Source organism: Scatophagus argus, chromosome 24, assembly GCF_020382885.2.
Source record: "Scatophagus argus isolate fScaArg1 chromosome 24, fScaArg1.pri, whole genome shotgun sequence".
In the NCBI taxonomy this organism is placed as follows: Eukaryota; Metazoa; Chordata; class Actinopteri; family Scatophagidae; genus Scatophagus; species Scatophagus argus.
This window is the reverse complement of record NC_058516.1, coordinates 9,625,643-9,642,365: the sequence shown is the minus strand read 5'-3', so window position 1 is coordinate 9,642,365 and position 16,723 is coordinate 9,625,643. Positions and strand designations below refer to the sequence as shown.

Here is a 16,723-nt window from a genome sequence, read left to right as displayed (position 1 = left end):
CATTATTTTGAAAACCGGAAGCTCTAGTTTTTTTTAAGTCCATCACTCTTTACGCTGATCCTTCCCTAAACCCCGTGATATCCAAAACAACATAACAAAGTGGGGGAAACATGGCGAGCGAAGAGGAGGCCAGAAGACGCCCCTCGGTTACCTCGTCTTCGGTCGGCTTGGAGGCTCTGTTCCCTGCAGGGACGTCGGAGCAGACTTGCGCGGACGTAAACCCGGAGCTCCTCCGCCTGCGGGAGCGTCTTCAGGGTTGGCTATCGCAGTATGAGCCCCTGCTGCTGTGGGTGCAGAGGCTGCTGGTCTGGGAGAGGCCGTTGTACAGCATCTCTGTCGCCCTGACACTCAACACTTTATTCTGGTAAACACAGACATCGTGTTTAATCGCATTTTCCACCTTTTTGACTGTTCTTTAAGGTTGCATTTAACATCATTAGCCAGCTGGCTAACGTCAGCGGGGCTATTACGAGTGAATGTCAAGATAAGTTAGCTAATCCCACGTCTTTAGCTCAGTGCTAACGTAGCTTGCCAGCAATTAAAAACTTATTTTTCAGTCCGATAAACATGGCGTCGCGCATTAAACACTATCAGGAAAAACATTATGGCGCTGACATAACAGACGACCAGAGTTATTTTGAGTTGTTACACTTTTTAGCTTTTGTTCAGCTTAATTCTAACAAACACTGATGTCATGCTGAGTGGCCCGGGCCTTGTTAACCAGCTGTGAGTAACAGACAAATAATAATAAGGGCTTTGTACATGTGTTTGTGAAGATTAATGCGGAAGTGGGTTTTCCTGCATTATAGGTATGTTTATTATGTGTTGAACGTTAGCCAACTGGTGGGCTGTCTGTCAATCTGTCACCACAGGCTGCTGTCATCCACCTCCCTGCGGCCTCTGTTCCTGTTGAGTGTGTCCCTGCTGGGACTCATGCTACTGGAGAGATGGAAGCCAAAGTTGCCCATCATCACTGGTAAGCCCAGGCCTTTTTGGAGTTTGAATCTTTGAGGCTTTGTCGCTCATCACAAGTGAATGTCAAGCCAGTTAAAAACTATATTGTCCAACACATAACACATAGGATTGCTTGATTTTATTTATTTATTTATTTTTTAAAATAAACTTGCAATTTAATACACTGCATCATATCCATCGTATGAAATGTGGCAAGGTTTTTAAATTTTCTTTGTAAAATAGCCCTTTCACCTCATGCTAATGATAAAATGGTTGTCATTTAATGTGTCAAATAAAACATGTTTTTGGGTCGTGATCTGCTGCTAATTGTGTGTTTTTCCTCTTACTGCAGTTCAACATGCAGAGGCTCACCATGTACGAAGGTGTGTAGTGTGTGCACAATAAACGTGTAATATAGTTTAGTCATGATGTTATTCTCGTGTCTTCATATCCTGTTAAATTGTGTGCGCGGTCCGTCTTTTCATTTATGGCATTTGGCTCACGTGTCACACCGTATCATAAAAAGCTGCTGCTCTTATTTTTTCATGTTCATCTGTGTGTGTGTTTCCCTCCTTCCACTGTCATTACATGAGCGTGGAATCCTGCACTGCCTCTCTTTAATTATTTAAGTACAGCCTAAAGCACAATAAGTACAGATTTCTGTCATTTACAAGTGTTGATCTTTTCTTGTGTTTGCTTGTGTGTGTGTGTGTTTGCGTGCAGCGAAACAGTGAGCGGCGAGCAGCGTCTGCTCAGCATTCCTGAGCTCAGCCATCACCTGGCTGAGAGTTACCTGACCTGCTGCCTTTACCTGCAAGAGATGCTGCAGTACAAACGACAGAACCATGGCAAGGTACAGCAGCAATTATGATTTTTGGTTATGCCGTGCAGCTGGTACAGAAAATAAAGCAGTGAATTATCGAAAGTGGTTGTGTGTGTTTATAATCAGCCTTGTGCAGGTCATTGAAAGCATTAGGAGTGTAAGAAAATATCAACTTATATTGTGTGTTTAGTTTGCCAGCAGACTAAAAGCGTGACTGGGAATAAGGCACGATGCTAACTGTCTGAAGTTAGCAGGTGCATTAAGTCATCCAGAAATTCTCATCCGTCATACACAAACGCACACACACACACACCACACCTGCAGTGATGCTGCTTGCAGCTCGAAAGTGTATAAGCCTGATTTCTCTTTCTTGTTCTGTTTTCCAGTTCTGTGCGATGATGTGCAGTGGCTGTTTTGTACTTGCTGTGGTTGGACATTATGTACCAGGAATCATGATCTCCTATATTATAGGTGAGGAATCCTGCTTGTGCGTGGTGCCTCATACCTTATGCATGGATCAGATAACTTAAACCTCATTGGAAAATCGTACTTTTTCTTTTTACATACATTCTGTCGTCCGTTTGCAGCATCTTGCTTTGATGCTGAAGAATAAGGGTAGCATAATGCTGTCAATGTTATGTCTGTGTGCCTGTCCAGTCCTTAGTGTGCTGTTGTGGCCGTTGGTGGTATACCACGAACTGATCCAGAGGATGTACACAGGCCTGGAGCCAATCCTGATGAAACTGGACTACAGCATGAAGGGTGATACTGAACACCGCAAGCACGACAAGAGGAGTGAGTGCGAATGTGACACCTTCGGGCTTTCAGAGGCTTTAGATATTGGCTTAGCTCATGTTTGTTAGATTAATACAGGACTTCAGCATGTGAGGAGGAAGTGTTACACAAGGAGCTTGAGTTTTGAGTTTTCTTTTCTTTCTTGGTGATACCCAAACTGAGACACAAAACCCTGCCAACACAGAAAAAACAATTGTAATACCACGTGTTACATAATTGTGTAAATAGAGCAGTGCTGAATATAGTGAAAGTGTCATTATAAGTTCCTCTGGTTGCATTTGTTCCTTGTTCCCATGTAGTTAAACGTGTACCGTTGCTCTTCCTAAACGTAGGCCATAAAAGCCAGTGTCATTCTGAGTTTGAAGCGGTTCAACCAATCATCTGTTGCTGTTGCAGTTCGCTTGCGTTTCCTTCTCCGGGGTGACATTTTAAAAGTGTTCATGGTGTGCTTTTACCAGAGGTGAAGAAGGAGGTGGAGGAAGGAGACGAGCCAAGAGCTGAAACGGAGAGTGAGAGCGAGGAGGAGCTGTCCTGTTTCGCCCCGACGGTATGGACACACACCTGAACACCTGTGCTCACATTACTCTGCAACAGAGAGTAGACTGGAAGGGGAATTCCACTCATTTGGCCTTGGCCCTGTACTTTCATATTTTAAAAATGCTTAAATGTTTAATGTTTACCAAAGGTTTTGGAACAAGTCGGATAGATTTACCTCAGCTGGCAGCCATGACACGACCGCACTGGCTACAACGTAATCATTGTGGCAACTCACTCACATGCTCAGATTGTGACAACATTAGAGAAACACCAGTAAGCACAAGTGTTGTTCAAGGAGAAATCTTTCTCTGAAATCTCTTGGGACAGTTGAGTTCTTGCAGTTGTTCCCTCATCTAGATTTTTGAAATCGGTTAATATTCAGCCATAAATTCTTGCTGGCAATTTCCCTGTGATAAATCTAAACTCTGCAAATCAGAATCACGTTTCCTGCAACAGCTGCAGCCTCTTGCAAGATTATAGAGTGAGACTTCTGCTTGAGCGAAACTTAAGCTTTTTCTGGTAATCTGGTCATTTTTACTCTTTTAACAAGAAAGATCTCTCTCTGTAGACACACAATCACTTTTAGTGGACATAACCTTGATGGTTGGAGTTTCCCCAAAGCATTTTGTTGCGACTGTTGCATAATTTATTTATGAGCTAACATATGTAAATACAGAGCGAAGGTTTAATACTGTAATTCCTCTTTTAATGAGGGCTCATAAGACCATCAGAAGAAGCAGTGGGGACCAGAGTATATGTCAGTATAAGGGTACCTCTGTAATATAGTGTAGTAAATGGCTTTTAAATTCTACCACATTCCCTTTGCACAACTGTAGTACTTGCTGAGTTGCGTTCGATACCCGCTTATTTTGATGTGGCGTGAAACGGAGAGAAAGGTGATGAGACCCTTGTGTTTTAGCAGTGATGTAATGCTGTGGTTTTCATTCGGTCAGGTGGATGTGAAGACCACAGCTTTGGCGATGGCCATCACGGACTCAGAGCTGTCAGACGAGGAGGCATCCATCTTGGAGAGCGGAGGGTTTTCAGTGTCCAGAGCCACCACTCCTCAACTCACTGACTTCTCTGAAGGTAAATCAGCACCCCTGGGTATTCAAAAACTAACTTTTGCTTTGTTTGTTTTTGTTTTTTAGTATTTAGTCATCGGTCACTGTTGATCATATTACAGGCATAATGTACAAATTTCATTTTAAATAATCTTTAATCTTGTTTTTCCTTGCTTGTTCTGTGCATCTTTTTTTTTTTAACTATGCAATTACAGGATTTTCAGCTCAAGTCTGAGCTGAGAAAGGGAGCCACATAGATTTGTGATTCATTTTATTTAGTCAGTTTCTGGTCTTCTTTTTAAAACCAGAGGTAGCCTGATTTCTATAGTGTTTATCCTTGACTTACATGCTTGAGTTGGTTGAATTCATTGTTTTGCTTTTTTCTTGCCGTCTCATCTCTACAACAGATCTGGACCAGCAGAGTTTACACAGTGACCCTGAGGAGTCCTACATGCGGGATCTCCCTGAGTTCCCCTCTGTTGAGGAGTTTCCATCCGTGGAGCACAGCCTGCTTCACTTCCCTCTTCGGGGCCAGGGTGACGGAGCCCAGGCTGGCGCGCAGTCAGAGGACGAACCGTTGAGCCCAGCCAGCCTCCTCATCCAGCACTTAGCGTCTCCGCTCCACTTTGTGAACACGCACTTCAATGGACATGGACGACCACCTGGGCGCGAGGAGGGCGTGTTGCCCGTGCCAGCTGCAGGGCAGGAAGCGGGGAGGCAGGGGGGAGAGGAGAAGGTGGATGCAGTAGACCAGGGTGCGCAGCGCTCCCTGGAGGCCTTGAGCGAGGAGATAGTGAGCACAGCCATCTCCACTGTGGTGCAGAACACTCTGTCAGCCCTGCTGCGCTCCAGTGAGGCCAGCGAGGAGCCCTCCCTGGCCGAGTTCCTTCCAACCGAAACCCTACCGGGTGTCCTGGAGACCTCCACCCAACCCACCGAATCCACTGGTCACACTACAGTTACTACGGTAGGGGCGCTGGGGGCTGACGAGGACCTGGACGAGGCAATTAAGAAAGAAAGCTGCGTTGGCGAGGAGATGCACGACGACACACTAGTTCCGACCGAGGAAGAGGACTTTGAGCTTCTGGACCAAAGTGAACTGGAGCTGGTGGATGAGGGGCTGGAGCTCAGCTCTGACAGACAGGTGTTGGGAGGAACCTCAGGAGCTCCAGAGACACCTCCATGTCCTCCGCATCAACCACGGTCATAGCTTCCCCATTTCCTCCCCCTGCCCCCACCTCTAACTATTTTGTTTTTATTTGTACGTTAGAACTACATTATATCCATACATACTGCTATATACAAAACATTTATCAAAGAGTTTGGCATTTAACACTGTTGGGTGGCGATTGTTTGGCAGATGGTTGAGATCACTCAATGCGTTTTGCTTTCATAGCCTCTCATTTCAATGGTCTGTTCAGTCTCGGTACCCGAGTTGTTTCTAGTCCAGGACCATCACATTATCGGGATCATCAAGTGGCATATACCAATGACACAGCTTTGTTCTGTACACGTAAATAACATAATTTTGACCCAAATCATCAATAATGCATTTGCCTGGTGGTATCATGTTCATTGAGAGTAGGTTAAAGGCAGAACTGGCTTGAGTTAACAGTTCCAGAGACAACATTATAATCAGGGTTTGCAAAGTGTTAGTACCTATGCTGTTATTTTCTACCTTGGCTTACCCTTCCATCTTGTTTTGGTTCAGACGCAGACGTTTATCTAGATGATGGTATGAAGAGTTGAAATAATGGATATAACTATTAATATATGCTATAAATTATTTAATTTAACAGTATCGGTTGATGAAACGTCTTTGTTGAGCTGAGAGGGGAGGAAATGAAATCCCTTCAGTTGCCCATTATGATTGTATGATGACTGGCCCCATAGATGCGCAGGTTTGAAGTGTAGTCCCCAAAGGTAGACTTAGTAAAAGAAATCGTGTTACCCTTCAATTTATCTGAGCCTCCCAAGTTTTCCAAGGTTCCAGTTTGGACAGAAGCATTCAGTCATTAGTGGTCTTTCACTTGTTGCCTGGAAATATAATCTGTGACATCGTTGGATGTTGACAAGCAGTACATCTTAAACCATTGTTGCAAGATAAAAGAAATGTTCCCAAATTCCCTCTCTGTGATTGATGGTTCATTTTGATTCATATTTGTGAATAGCATTTCTTTCCACCCATCTGTATGTAATTGGTATGTATACGTAATTGAATTTACTCTAAATCTTGTTTGAAAAATGCAGGCTTCTTCCTGTCTGTACCCAACTATTTGTAACGTGTACAGTCATCACTGGGATTTGTATGTTTACCAATTAACCTCCTTAGTGCCATGACAAGTCCATGCATGCCATGCATTACGCATGTATTTACCACGATCGACTTTTGAGCTCAATTTTCGAAAGTGCGTTACTCATACTGGAGCAGTTGTTGTGTCGTCGGAAGGACATAATTGTTTAACAGTTACACTTTATGTATCATGGCCGCTGCTGGGGTTTTCTGGAAAATTGCTGACACGACGTGAAGAAATCTAGCACTATGCTTGACTGTATAAAAAGGCCGGATTTGCTTTTGTAAACCACTCAGCATCCAAATCTCAGGGGTGGGTTGTACAAATTGAATATAGCTTTGCAGAAACGTGTCCATTTCCCTGACTTGTCGTAGTGCATTGTATTTGTACTAACCTTTCCTTTTTTTTTTTCCAGTCAATGCCTCCTTGTGTATAGTGTAGAAATGCTTCAAAAGAAAGTGTATATCCTGCATGTAAAAACAGCACTCTGTTCAAGTTTTCCTTATCAACTGACAAAGTACTGCACAGTTTGTGAGAAAAAAAAATTTGTTTGAATGTTTCAGGTTAAAAGAGCCGATTAAATTCAGTTTGTTTAATATTTAATTACCAACCAGGGGAAGACAAGTTTTGATGTGTCCTCAATTTAGAGACTACCCAACTGTAAATGGGATTGGGTGGCAAGTGATAACGTCAGAGTTAGAGAAGGATATTAACAGACTAGTTTGTGTATGGTAGTATTGTGTTATATTATATGCTTCTTGAACTATCTAAAAAAAAGGCACTTACTGAACTGTACAATTTAAAAGAAAAAAAAAAAGGAATATATTTTCTAATTTCTCCTTTTTCCATAAAGTACTCAGTTTGATCTTTTACATCTAAAAATACAGCAGCCATGGATGAGTCTCACGAAGCGCTAAAAAGAGTTCATGTCATGAAACTTGGTAAAACAAAACTTCAACTTTTCCACATGTGAAAGTAAGAGAATAAAAGAACAAACTGAAACAAACTTGAGACGTTGCACTGAAATGTATCGGATGTCCTTTGATCGTTTTAATCAGCTTCTGATGTTTTAGTTGGCCTTGCCGGTATGCAAGTTTTTGGGTTTTTTTTCATATTTAATCTTTATCACACAAACAGAAAAAATAACTACATAATCCACATTCAGATGATCACAAAAAGCAGGCTATATCAGCCTGTCAGTATTAAGCAAGACACAAATATCACATATGTTTTGTTAGTCTGTCCTTTAGAATAATGTGAGCTATCCGTGACTTTTTAAATCAACCTGACACTGGATATTCTCCATCAGCTGCCTCCACAGCACCTCAAGCAAATCCACACTACGATTACATATGATTACAAGATACAGCAGTCGTATTAGAAAACAGTTGAAACAAGATGTTAAGAATTGGCATGCTGCCCAAATAAAGCAGAAAAAGCAAAGGAGGTTTACAGGAAAATCGAAACAAAACATTTTTCAAAGCCTTTCAGCTGTCTTCTGTATTCATAACGATCCCGGAATCTTCTGAGCCAAGCTCTTTTTCCTGGGAAAGAAAAAGACCATATTGTTTAAGCTGCAATAACATATTGTTGCTGTGAAAATGTACTTGACATACCCGCATGAGTTCACGCGCATAACGCCGAAGTCTCTCCTTCAGCTCATCTCCAACGGTCACATCAGACAGCACGGACCATTTACCTTCTGCAAAGGTGACTGGAACTGAGAGGACGATGCCATCTGGGAGATTGTAGTACTCTAAACAAGCAGCCAGAGACAGTCACATTTCAATACCACCTGGATCAGTCGGCTAAAATCTGTAGGCAGGTGTTTTGTCACACGTCTGTTTGCCTGCGTCTTCACCTGGGCAAAGCACACCCACAGAGAAGATCTCATCTGAACCACAAAAGCCATTCCATGCCTTTAGCACAGTGAGGATCCCATTGGCGAGAGACATGGCAGCTGCTCTGCAGGTCTTTGAAGCCACAGCTGCACGTTGACAGCGAACCAAGTCTTGCAAATCCATTTCCAACCATTTCCTGGAAAAGAGGAAGAAATCTGGCATATGCAAGCATGTTTTTGATCAGAGCAGCCAGACTGCTGGATCAGACGTATTGTGTAATGAGTACTGCCAGAGAGTAAAGATGCAGCAGGTTATGGTTAGGTAAGCAGTTTTGTAAATTGATGGTAGACCTTATCATATTTTATTTGGCTTACCAAATGGGTGGACATAACCAATCAGCGTGCAATAAAGTACATTAGATAAGCCATTAATAAGCTGGTGGAGTTTAAAACACATTAAAAAGAGTCAGAGCCACTATTGTATGTTATTACAAACCTTTCATGGAGAATCTTTTGGACTGGTTGGGAGAAGAAAGCAGGCCCTTTGATTGCACCGTTATAGTTGAAAACTCTCGCCATCTGCAGGTCAATGTAGAAACTACCACTGATGTTCCCCCACACGATGACATTTGTAACATCTAGAGCAGACAAAGAGGAAAGTGCGAAAATGCAACAGGTAATGTGAAAAGGTTTCACAAAACACAGAGTTTATTGTGGCTACCTGAGGTCTTCACTTTCAGCTTTTTCGCAATGATGGCCCTGGCTTCATTCTCCAGCTGAGTTGCCATGGTGACAAATTGGTGGCTGTCAATGGAGCGTGAGTTATCCAGAAGAAGCGAGCACCTCAGGTTGACAAATGAGTCACCAGCCACAATCACCTTCACCTCCTTGTTGGCCCTTGTGTCAATCAGTTGTCCATACTTCCTGTACCTGTCTGAGATCCACTCCACCTTTCTAGTCTTCTTTTCCTCCTCATTCTCTGTATCAATATCATTAGACCACCACTCATCCAGCAGTAAAACAACATCTGCATTTTGGATGGTCTGTTCCAGGTCTGTGTGAACGGTCACCTGTGAATAGATACATTTAGATTACTTTATTGTCCCTCAGATGTGGTTTTAAAAAAACAAAAAAGAATCTTAAAAATACTATACTTGATGGAGCAGACGTAGAGCCAGGTCCTCCGTCTCCATCTTCAGCCTCTGTAATCCCTCCTCACTTCCATCCAGGTCAAATAGGTGAAGGCTGATTGCAGAAACATGTGGGAACACCTCAGCAGAGAGCAGACTGGGGATCAGGAAGTTGCAGGTCAGGCTGAGAGCACTGGAAAGGCATAGAAAAATTCACACCCCGTTTGCCATCTGAAATACTCACAACATTTTTATAAATTCCTCTTTTTCTTTGGTTTCAAATTTTCCAGACCTGCTGATCCATATGTGAAGGGGTCTGATAAGACTGAGACGAAGCTGCTCCTCTACAATAAGGTTCTTCTTGGCTTCCAGATTCTCTGCTGCAATGCTCAGCATTATATCTGTAGGCATGTCTGATGTGATGCCGTAATAATCCTACACAAGGAGTAACTGAAGAAAATTTAAAGTTTGGAAGCTTAAATGTGATTTTAATGAAGAAGACCTGGTGTAAACCTACCTGACAATGCTCTAGGAAGTCACTGAAGCCCCCTAAGAGCATCCCTTTCCCCCCTTGGGCCACCAGTTCCTGCCAAACCAAAGGAGAATGCTCGTGCTTCCAGCCATTTCTTTTGCAGGTGGCCTCTAGCCATTCCTGTCAATGACCGGAGAAAAGTTACAATGGAGTGACAGATAAGTAACAAAAATAATATGTTAGTGAGTTTGAAATATAATGATATATGTATATAAACGTAGGATTATTACCTTCCATTCATCTGGGAGGATGGAGATCTTATGGATCCTGAAGTATGGCAGAGATATCTGCAGACTGTCTGCTAAAAGCTCCGCTTTGGCATAATGTGGGCAGTCTGCCTTGCCTGAAGAAGTTGAAATTGTTGTGATCAAAAATGTGATACTTCATACACCGTTAAATGTTAAATGATAAAAAGTAAACCAAACTTTACCGGCAAGAACAAATTTTGCCATTCCATCCGAGTGCGTCGGTTGCTAAGAAACCGGAGGTGTCACGCTTAATTGGAAACGTGTAGAAACCACCACAAACAAAAAATATGAGCCCTATCATTCAAAGGGTCGCAGGTTGGTTTCAATAAACACAATAAATTTTATACTTGAGACAACTTATATTCACGACAAATTTCATTTATTATATTTTGACTGTACGCGCTGTACCATGGTGACAGGGGGGACTACATACAGCGACGCACACGTCATGAAGAAGCGTGTGAGAATGCTATGTCACATGGATTAGTTTATATCTTTTATTGAGATGTAACTCTGAGTGTCTTCGTTTAACAACTTTCCTGCCAAGTGTTAGAGGGCCCAGCAAGTGGCGTGTGTTATTTTGAGACCACTGTTTCTGTATTTTCGCAGTTGAAGTAAGGTAGGGGTTATCACGCAGCTAACCTTTGCTAGCTAATGTAAGCTAGCCAGTGTCCACATAAATTGAATGGGGACGTCTGTTGACCTTGCGAGCAAATTCGCAGTGGTCATCATCATTTGTAGTAGCTACTTGCAAAATTTAACATTCTGTGGTGGCTGTATAGTTTGTAACTCTAACTGAGTAATGCGTACTTTCCGATTTGTATTTGTTAGTTCGTAGCTATTTGCTGAAATTAAGGACGCTGCAGTCCCTTATATGCTTTACACTTTTTAGCATCTTCTAAGTTTTTCGTGAGAACAATGTCTGTCTGGGTGACAACGGAGGTCATGAGAAGGAGCCTGCGCTTTTGCAGCCGCAGGTCTTTTTGGCAGCAGCGCAGTTTCCCGGTGACAGCATCAGTCAAAGACGCATCTTTCTCCGGTCAACAGTTGGCACACATTTGGAGCACTAGGCAAAGCCAGGCGTCCATGGTTCGGAGTCTTGTCGGGTCAGAGAGGTTTTACTCGCAGGATAAGTTTTACAGTGAGGAGCACTTGGAAGCCAAAGAGCATCTCTCGTCTCCAGGGACAGAGTCTTCGCTTCCCGCAGAGACAAGTCGAGGACACACGGGGTTCGCTTTTAATGACCACTTGTCGCAATGTGGCTCCCCATCGGACGTGTTAGACCTCACCTGTCGATACGCACCCACGATTCGACAGGTGAGCAACTGCCTGAGCCACATGAGTTCGACCATTAAGAAGATGTCAGTTGAGCAGCAGCGCTATGAGCTGCAGCTGATGTTCGAGCATCCTGCATTTGACAGGCTACTGCAGACGGCCATTAAAAGTGTGGGACACATGAGCAACGAGGACGTTGCTTACTCTCTTGTGGGTCTTGTCAGACTGGGAGTTCCCCAAAGTAGCCGTGTGGTCCAGACTTTCCTCCGGGTCTGCCAGGTAGGCAGTGAAATATGATGGAACAGCAAGCAAACGTGTTATAATATTGGCAATATTTTGGTTGCTTTGTTAATGTTTTGTGTTGGTTTTGTAACGCCGTTTATTGTCCACTAACAGGAGAAACTGAATAACTTTGATGAAAAGGGACTGTCCATCTTAGCCAGCTGTCTGACAAACATGGAGGACACCCCCAACGTCGCCACACAGAAGGAGGGCATGAGGTCAGGATTATGAAATGATCAGAATTTTAAAGCGGAATATAAATACCTCAATGGTCAAACCTTTCGATCAATTCACATCACTGTTTTTTATGGCTGCATCCCAGGCTGCTAGTCGAGGCCCGTCTTCCCACGATCAAGAATGTAGTGGCTCTCCAAACCATGATGCGTGTTTTGGGGAAAGACGTCCCACTGTACCTCAAACGGAAACTAGAGGTTGGTTTACGAGACTTGGTTTTGACCATACTCTTGTAGAAGGCATGTCCTTGAAGACAGCACAGTGTCTAATTCTTGTCGACTTTAACGGATTAATTTTTTCTATTAAAGATATTTCAGTGGTTTTTTTTTGAGACACCACGTTTGTCAGTCTCATCGTACCTGAAATGTCACGGTGACCCCTTACAGGTGGTTTATTGATGACATCTTTCTCACTGCAGCATTGGAGTTTTGAAATACTGGTCATCACCAAAAATAACCTGCACACTGTGCTTTCTGCAGAAAAAGGCTTTATCAATGACAGACCAGTTCACCCTTCCCAATACCAAGTACATGATCTCTACTATGGTCACAATGGGCTTCTACTCTAGACCACTGCTGGATGTCTGCAGTGGTAAGATCAAAGGTAAAACCTATAGTCCAATTTAAAGAAAATACATACATTTTGTTAGGAGTAATTGCGTGGTGATAAAATTGGAAAACATCTTGGCAGAGTTTGCTTGAATGAATCAGCCAAAACAGAGCCTGAAATATAAAACACATGAAAAGACTTCTGTTTTTATGGTTTTACCAACCTACTCTTTTTCTTTTTCTTTTTTTTTTCCCTTATCTGTCCCCTGTGGTAGAAAACCTCCATGTGTTCCCCTTCAACAGCTTGTTAACAATTCTGAAGTCTTATTGGGAGTTGCGCTACAGAGACCTCTCACTGCTCACTGACATTTCAGACTATGCCGCCTCTATGATAGACATATGGAACAACAAACAGGTGCTGCAACTCTTTTCTATTCCTTTTTTTGTGAAGTATTAAATATGACACGTCGTCAATTACATTTGGCCGTTGTATCATGCCTGGACTCACATTAAAATAGTATGAATTGTTTCAGGTCATAACCCAAGCTGTCGCCTTTTCCCTCCTCTGTTCAGTTGATCCTCATCCTGTCTTCATTAGAGAAACTCACCTTCTGTCCCGATGCATTAATGGAGGCATTTGCTCAGAAGGTGATCGCCAATCCAGACGCTCTGACACTGAAAGACCTCCTCTTTGTCCTCAAAGTGTACTCCTTTTTTAACTATGACCTGCAACACCAAAGGCAACGGTAGGTTCCTCACATGTTTCCACCTTTCAAGGACCATTTGTCTTTGTTGGGTTTCATCTTGCTGTTCCAAGTTCCTGTTACTTATTGATTACTTAGGTTGCTCACTTTCAGCTTAGTGAAGAAGTGTTTTGTTCAATGAATTAGTTTACGTAAAACAAAGTTTTGCTTCCTGCTCTGAGTTGCACAGCTACTCTACTACTAGTTGCCTTACAATAATTTTTTCCTCATTATCTTAACTCATAACTTTCATGATGGTTGGTTTCCAGGATTGATGTCTTTGTTGTTTTTTTAAATTGCTGTTCCCAGGTTTTTGGATAGTCTCTGTCAAGTTCTGGACTCTTATCTGCCCAAGATGTCTGGGATTGAGTTGTTAAGATCGGTATACTACCTGTGTCTAATGGGCCACTTCCCCTCTGGACCATTGCAGCAACTTCTGGAGAGCAGTACACTAGAGCAGTTTAGGACTACGGGTAAGGACTCGCTCATACATGCACACTCCTTTCAACGTAGTCTGTCCTTTTCTGCCTTGCCACTTCTTATTCTCCTCTTTTCCTCCTCCAATTTTTTTTGTCTGCCAACTTCTCTCTCAGTATCACCTGACTTAACTTCCTTTGTTTCTCATCAGAGCCCAGCCGTCTCCACAGAGACGAGAAAATGTTTCAGACAGTCCACTTGTGCCTCAGTCTCGACCGTCCTCCGCTCCCCGTTGCTCTGACTGTACCCCCGTTTGTCCTGGGAGATCCCGTTTTCAGCAGTTCATCAGTTAACCTGTGGCTCACGCAGAGCCTGCAAAGTGTGTTGCAGGACCAGGGAGATGTAACTCTACAGGAGAACGTGGTGGCGGAGAACTTCTACTTCATTGGTAAAGAGAAATTGAAGTACTTTTTTTTTTTTTTTAATCTGGGGTTTATATTTGCATTTCTTGATGTGTAAATGGTTCATACTAACTAAAATTTTTGGAACTGGTCCAGTTGTTCATCTCAGCTGGCAGCTGCAACACAGCTGCAATGGACCCAAGTTGATCCTTTCAGGAAATTGCGACCGTCAAAATTACATGCACTAAAAGTCCTTTTTTGCCACTCACAGGCTAGGTGGTAACTGTAAGTGTCTGACAACATAACAGAAAAGATCATTTTTAGCCTTTTTGTTAAAGAGTAGAATCCTTTCTTGTTTACCCAGAAACATAGGTGTCACTAAAGAAGTCTCGCTCTGAAGTCCCGCGGGATGTGAGCTGTTGAAGGAAGACGTCAGGGAAAATGTGGTTCATAGCTGGAGAAAGGAGTTTGGGCTTTACCTTTCCACTTTGAATAACAACCTCAGCCCATGAGTGGCAAAAATGCACGTTTTATGTGGACTACTTAACCAATTCTTTTAACCTTTGGTTTCTGTGAATCATTCCCACACCAAAATATGGAAATACAGAGCTGAGGTTTAAAATAACTGGAATTCCCATTGAACCTGGAGTCAAGCTCAGATAAGTGTAATTGAAGTCTTGTTGAGTCATGGTATAAAAAAAGGCCATGATAGGCAGGCTAATCTTTTTTTCTGTTCCCTTTATGTAACTGATCACTACCCTAACATCAGTTCACTGTTTATGCATTGTACTCTGTAACTGAAAGACATAAAATAGCTAGTTTTACAGCTGTGATGCTACTAACTGCCTGTGTTCATGTGTGCTGACACTCAGACGGTGTGATAACCAAACCTCTGCCAAACCAAACCTCTGTGACTGAAGCGAGCAGTCAGGCAGGAGAAGAGTCCTCTCCAGCAGGGAGCAGTCAAAGGTAAGATGCCGGTTTGCTTTTTTTTTTTGTTGTTTTTTTTTTTTTCTTTAGCATGTTCGCGTCATGTTTGATGACTTGAAAGCAGGTGCAGAGGATGTTTTGGCTTTCTGCACCGTCAGTGTCGGGCATTGACGCACACATGCATCAAAGCGTTTTAAGTTTCCACCTTGGACTGTTACGTAGAGCTCCTCAGAGCATAAAATAGTGCCGTAAAAGGGTTGCTGCTTATTACGTAAATTTAACTCCACAGAGTGATTAAAGTTCAAATCCCATTTTGAACTCATTTAAAGGTTTAAGATTGTCACTTGCTTTAACTGAGCGACACACTTTGGAGGGAAAAAAAAATTGATATGAAAAAAAAAATCAAATCCGAAAAGAAAAACTTCACTGTTTTTATTTATTTATTTATTTTTTGTTGTTGTTTGCACATTTTTAGGTAGCTAAACAGATTTTTGTTGAGCCTGGTGGTGCATTTTGCCCGAATTCAACCAAATTCTTCTGATAGTGTATGATGCCCTGAAAAATGATGAAAGATTTTGTTGCTTGTATTGCACAACATCTGTTCTTACCTGTGTGCCAAAGGAAGTCAGAAGAAGAAAGTGCACCACTTCAGTAAAAAGAAAGCCACAATCTGCCCTGCTCTTCATATTTTGACCTTTTTTAAAACTCAGAAACCCTTGTTTTCATGTCCTAGAATCGCAGTAATTTGCCCACCACAGCCTTTTTGCTTCGGTACGTCCAAACCCTGCGGTCCTCTGGCCGTTGAGATTCGCCATCTGAAGATCCTGGGATACGACCATGTCTTGGTGAGATAATCAGAGATGATCACTTATTGAGTTTGGCTCTTCTTTTGCTAAGTATCCAGTAGTTACTGAAGCACCTGGCAAAGAAATTCTGTTTACTGGGAACGTGCAACTGCATATTTAACTACTGCCAGTGGAAGAAGTCTCAGTGTTGAGTGTACTTCATGACATTTGCATGATCCATACTCCTGTTTTCCAGGTAGTGGAGCGGGAGCTGCAGTCCATGTCTGAGAACGTGAGGACGGAGTCCCTCAGGAGACAGATTTTTCCAGAACAGCACGGATCGGACCCACAACCCGAAACGGAGCGACTGGAGTCTTTGAGATGGATTTCCCTGTTTTAATGGATGCCAAGGGACTGACTCAGTAGTGTGCGTCATCAACATGAGCACATGGATTTTGTTGTGCTGTTCAGAGCTTTGTAAACAATACAGAAGAAATGGATATATATATGAAAGCATTTAAATAAAAGTGATCACAGGAAATGATTTAAATTTCAATGATTTAAGTGTGTCATTCTTAATGGGAAGAGTGACTGCGTGGGAAGGGGGAAAAAAAATCTGTTATTATAAGTGTTTTTGCTTTTAATCATCTGCCAAAGTCCCAAAATGTCTTAGAAACCTAACAGAAACAATATGTTAATCTTGCTGTTGCATGTGGTATTTGATGAGTAAGACCATGCGGTTGAATGACACCAATTAAAGAAGTGTATGTGCATGCAGTAACTGCACAGAAACTGCAAGGTGAGCAAGGTGAAGGTGGAAACCCTTTGAAGCAGCCACATCTTGCAGAAAGCACAGAGAAAATGAAGGGAGGGGCCAGACAGGAAATGGTG

At 42.6% G+C, this 16,723-nt stretch overlaps 3 protein-coding genes across 6 annotated transcripts; 2 read left to right on the top strand and 1 right to left on the bottom strand.

Annotated features, from left to right (window-relative positions):
• The first annotated feature begins 33 nt into the window (after positions 1-33).
• On the top strand, positions 34-7,473 carry retreg2 (reticulophagy regulator family member 2). The gene is made up of 9 exons (XM_046382245.1): positions 34-364; positions 873-976; positions 1,307-1,337; positions 1,678-1,807; positions 2,164-2,248; positions 2,435-2,572; positions 3,031-3,119; positions 4,063-4,198; positions 4,581-7,473. Exons 1-9 carry the CDS (start codon positions 111-113, stop codon positions 5,381-5,383), a joined length of 1,770 nt encoding a protein of 589 aa, XP_046238201.1. The 5' UTR covers positions 34-110; the 3' UTR covers positions 5,384-7,473.
• A 481-nt stretch (positions 7,474-7,954) lies between these two features.
• mdh1b (malate dehydrogenase 1B, NAD (soluble)) lies at positions 7,955-10,470 on the bottom strand. The gene is made up of 10 exons (XM_046382936.1): positions 10,400-10,470; positions 10,200-10,312; positions 9,955-10,089; positions 9,730-9,872; positions 9,462-9,630; positions 9,029-9,377; positions 8,804-8,945; positions 8,329-8,504; positions 8,084-8,223; positions 7,955-8,011 (listed from the first exon to the last, which is right to left on the bottom strand). The coding sequence occupies exons 1-10, from the start codon at positions 10,419-10,421 to the stop codon at positions 7,955-7,957; spliced, it is 1,446 nt and encodes a 481-aa protein (XP_046238892.1). The 5' UTR covers positions 10,422-10,470.
• A 156-nt stretch (positions 10,471-10,626) lies between these two features.
• Positions 10,627-16,388, top strand: fastkd2 (FAST kinase domains 2). Of its 4 annotated transcripts, none has more exons than XM_046382243.1 (12): positions 10,627-10,836; positions 11,265-11,771; positions 11,889-11,992; positions 12,097-12,205; positions 12,488-12,611; positions 12,832-12,971; positions 13,130-13,302; positions 13,609-13,772; positions 13,928-14,164; positions 14,990-15,086; positions 15,781-15,892; positions 16,089-16,388. In XM_046382243.1, exons 2-12 carry the CDS (start codon positions 11,304-11,306, stop codon positions 16,230-16,232), a joined length of 1,872 nt encoding a protein of 623 aa, XP_046238199.1. In that variant the 5' UTR covers positions 10,627-10,836; positions 11,265-11,303; the 3' UTR covers positions 16,233-16,388. The 4 variants fall into 4 exon arrangements, with proteins under 4 accessions (XP_046238199.1, XP_046238198.1, XP_046238197.1 ...); XM_046382242.1 differs by having other exon boundaries at positions 11,189-11,771; XM_046382241.1 differs by having other exon boundaries at positions 11,110-11,771.
• Positions 16,389-16,723: the final 335 nt, after the last annotated feature.

Coding starts and splice junctions, on each gene's coding strand:
- mdh1b (XM_046382936.1), bottom strand. CDS start 10,421: ATGGCAAAATTTGTTCTTGCCG. Junction 10,090..10,199: donor TCCTCCCAGATGAATGGAAG/GTAATAATCCTA, acceptor GGTCATTGACAG/GAATGGCTAGAGGCCACCTG. Junction 8,946..9,028: donor GCTGAAAGTGAAGACCTCAG/GTAGCCACAATA, acceptor TGTCTGCTCTAG/ATGTTACAAATGTCATCGTG.
- fastkd2 (XM_046382241.1), top strand. CDS start 11,136: ATGTCTGTCTGGGTGACAACGGAGGTCATGAGAAGGAGCCTGCGCTTT. Junction 12,972..13,129: donor ACATATGGAACAACAAACAG/GTGCTGCAACTC, acceptor TCCTCTGTTCAG/TTGATCCTCATCCTGTCTTC. Junction 13,773..13,927: donor AGAGCAGTTTAGGACTACGG/GTAAGGACTCGC, acceptor GTTTCTCATCAG/AGCCCAGCCGTCTCCACAGA.
- retreg2 (XM_046382245.1), top strand. CDS start 111: ATGGCGAGCGAAGAGGAGGCCAGAAGACGCCCCTCGGTTACCTCGTCT. Junction 1,338..1,677: donor GAGGCTCACCATGTACGAAG/GTGTGTAGTGTG, acceptor GTTTGCGTGCAG/CGAAACAGTGAGCGGCGAGC. Junction 2,573..3,030: donor CCGCAAGCACGACAAGAGGA/GTGAGTGCGAAT, acceptor TGCTTTTACCAG/AGGTGAAGAAGGAGGTGGAG.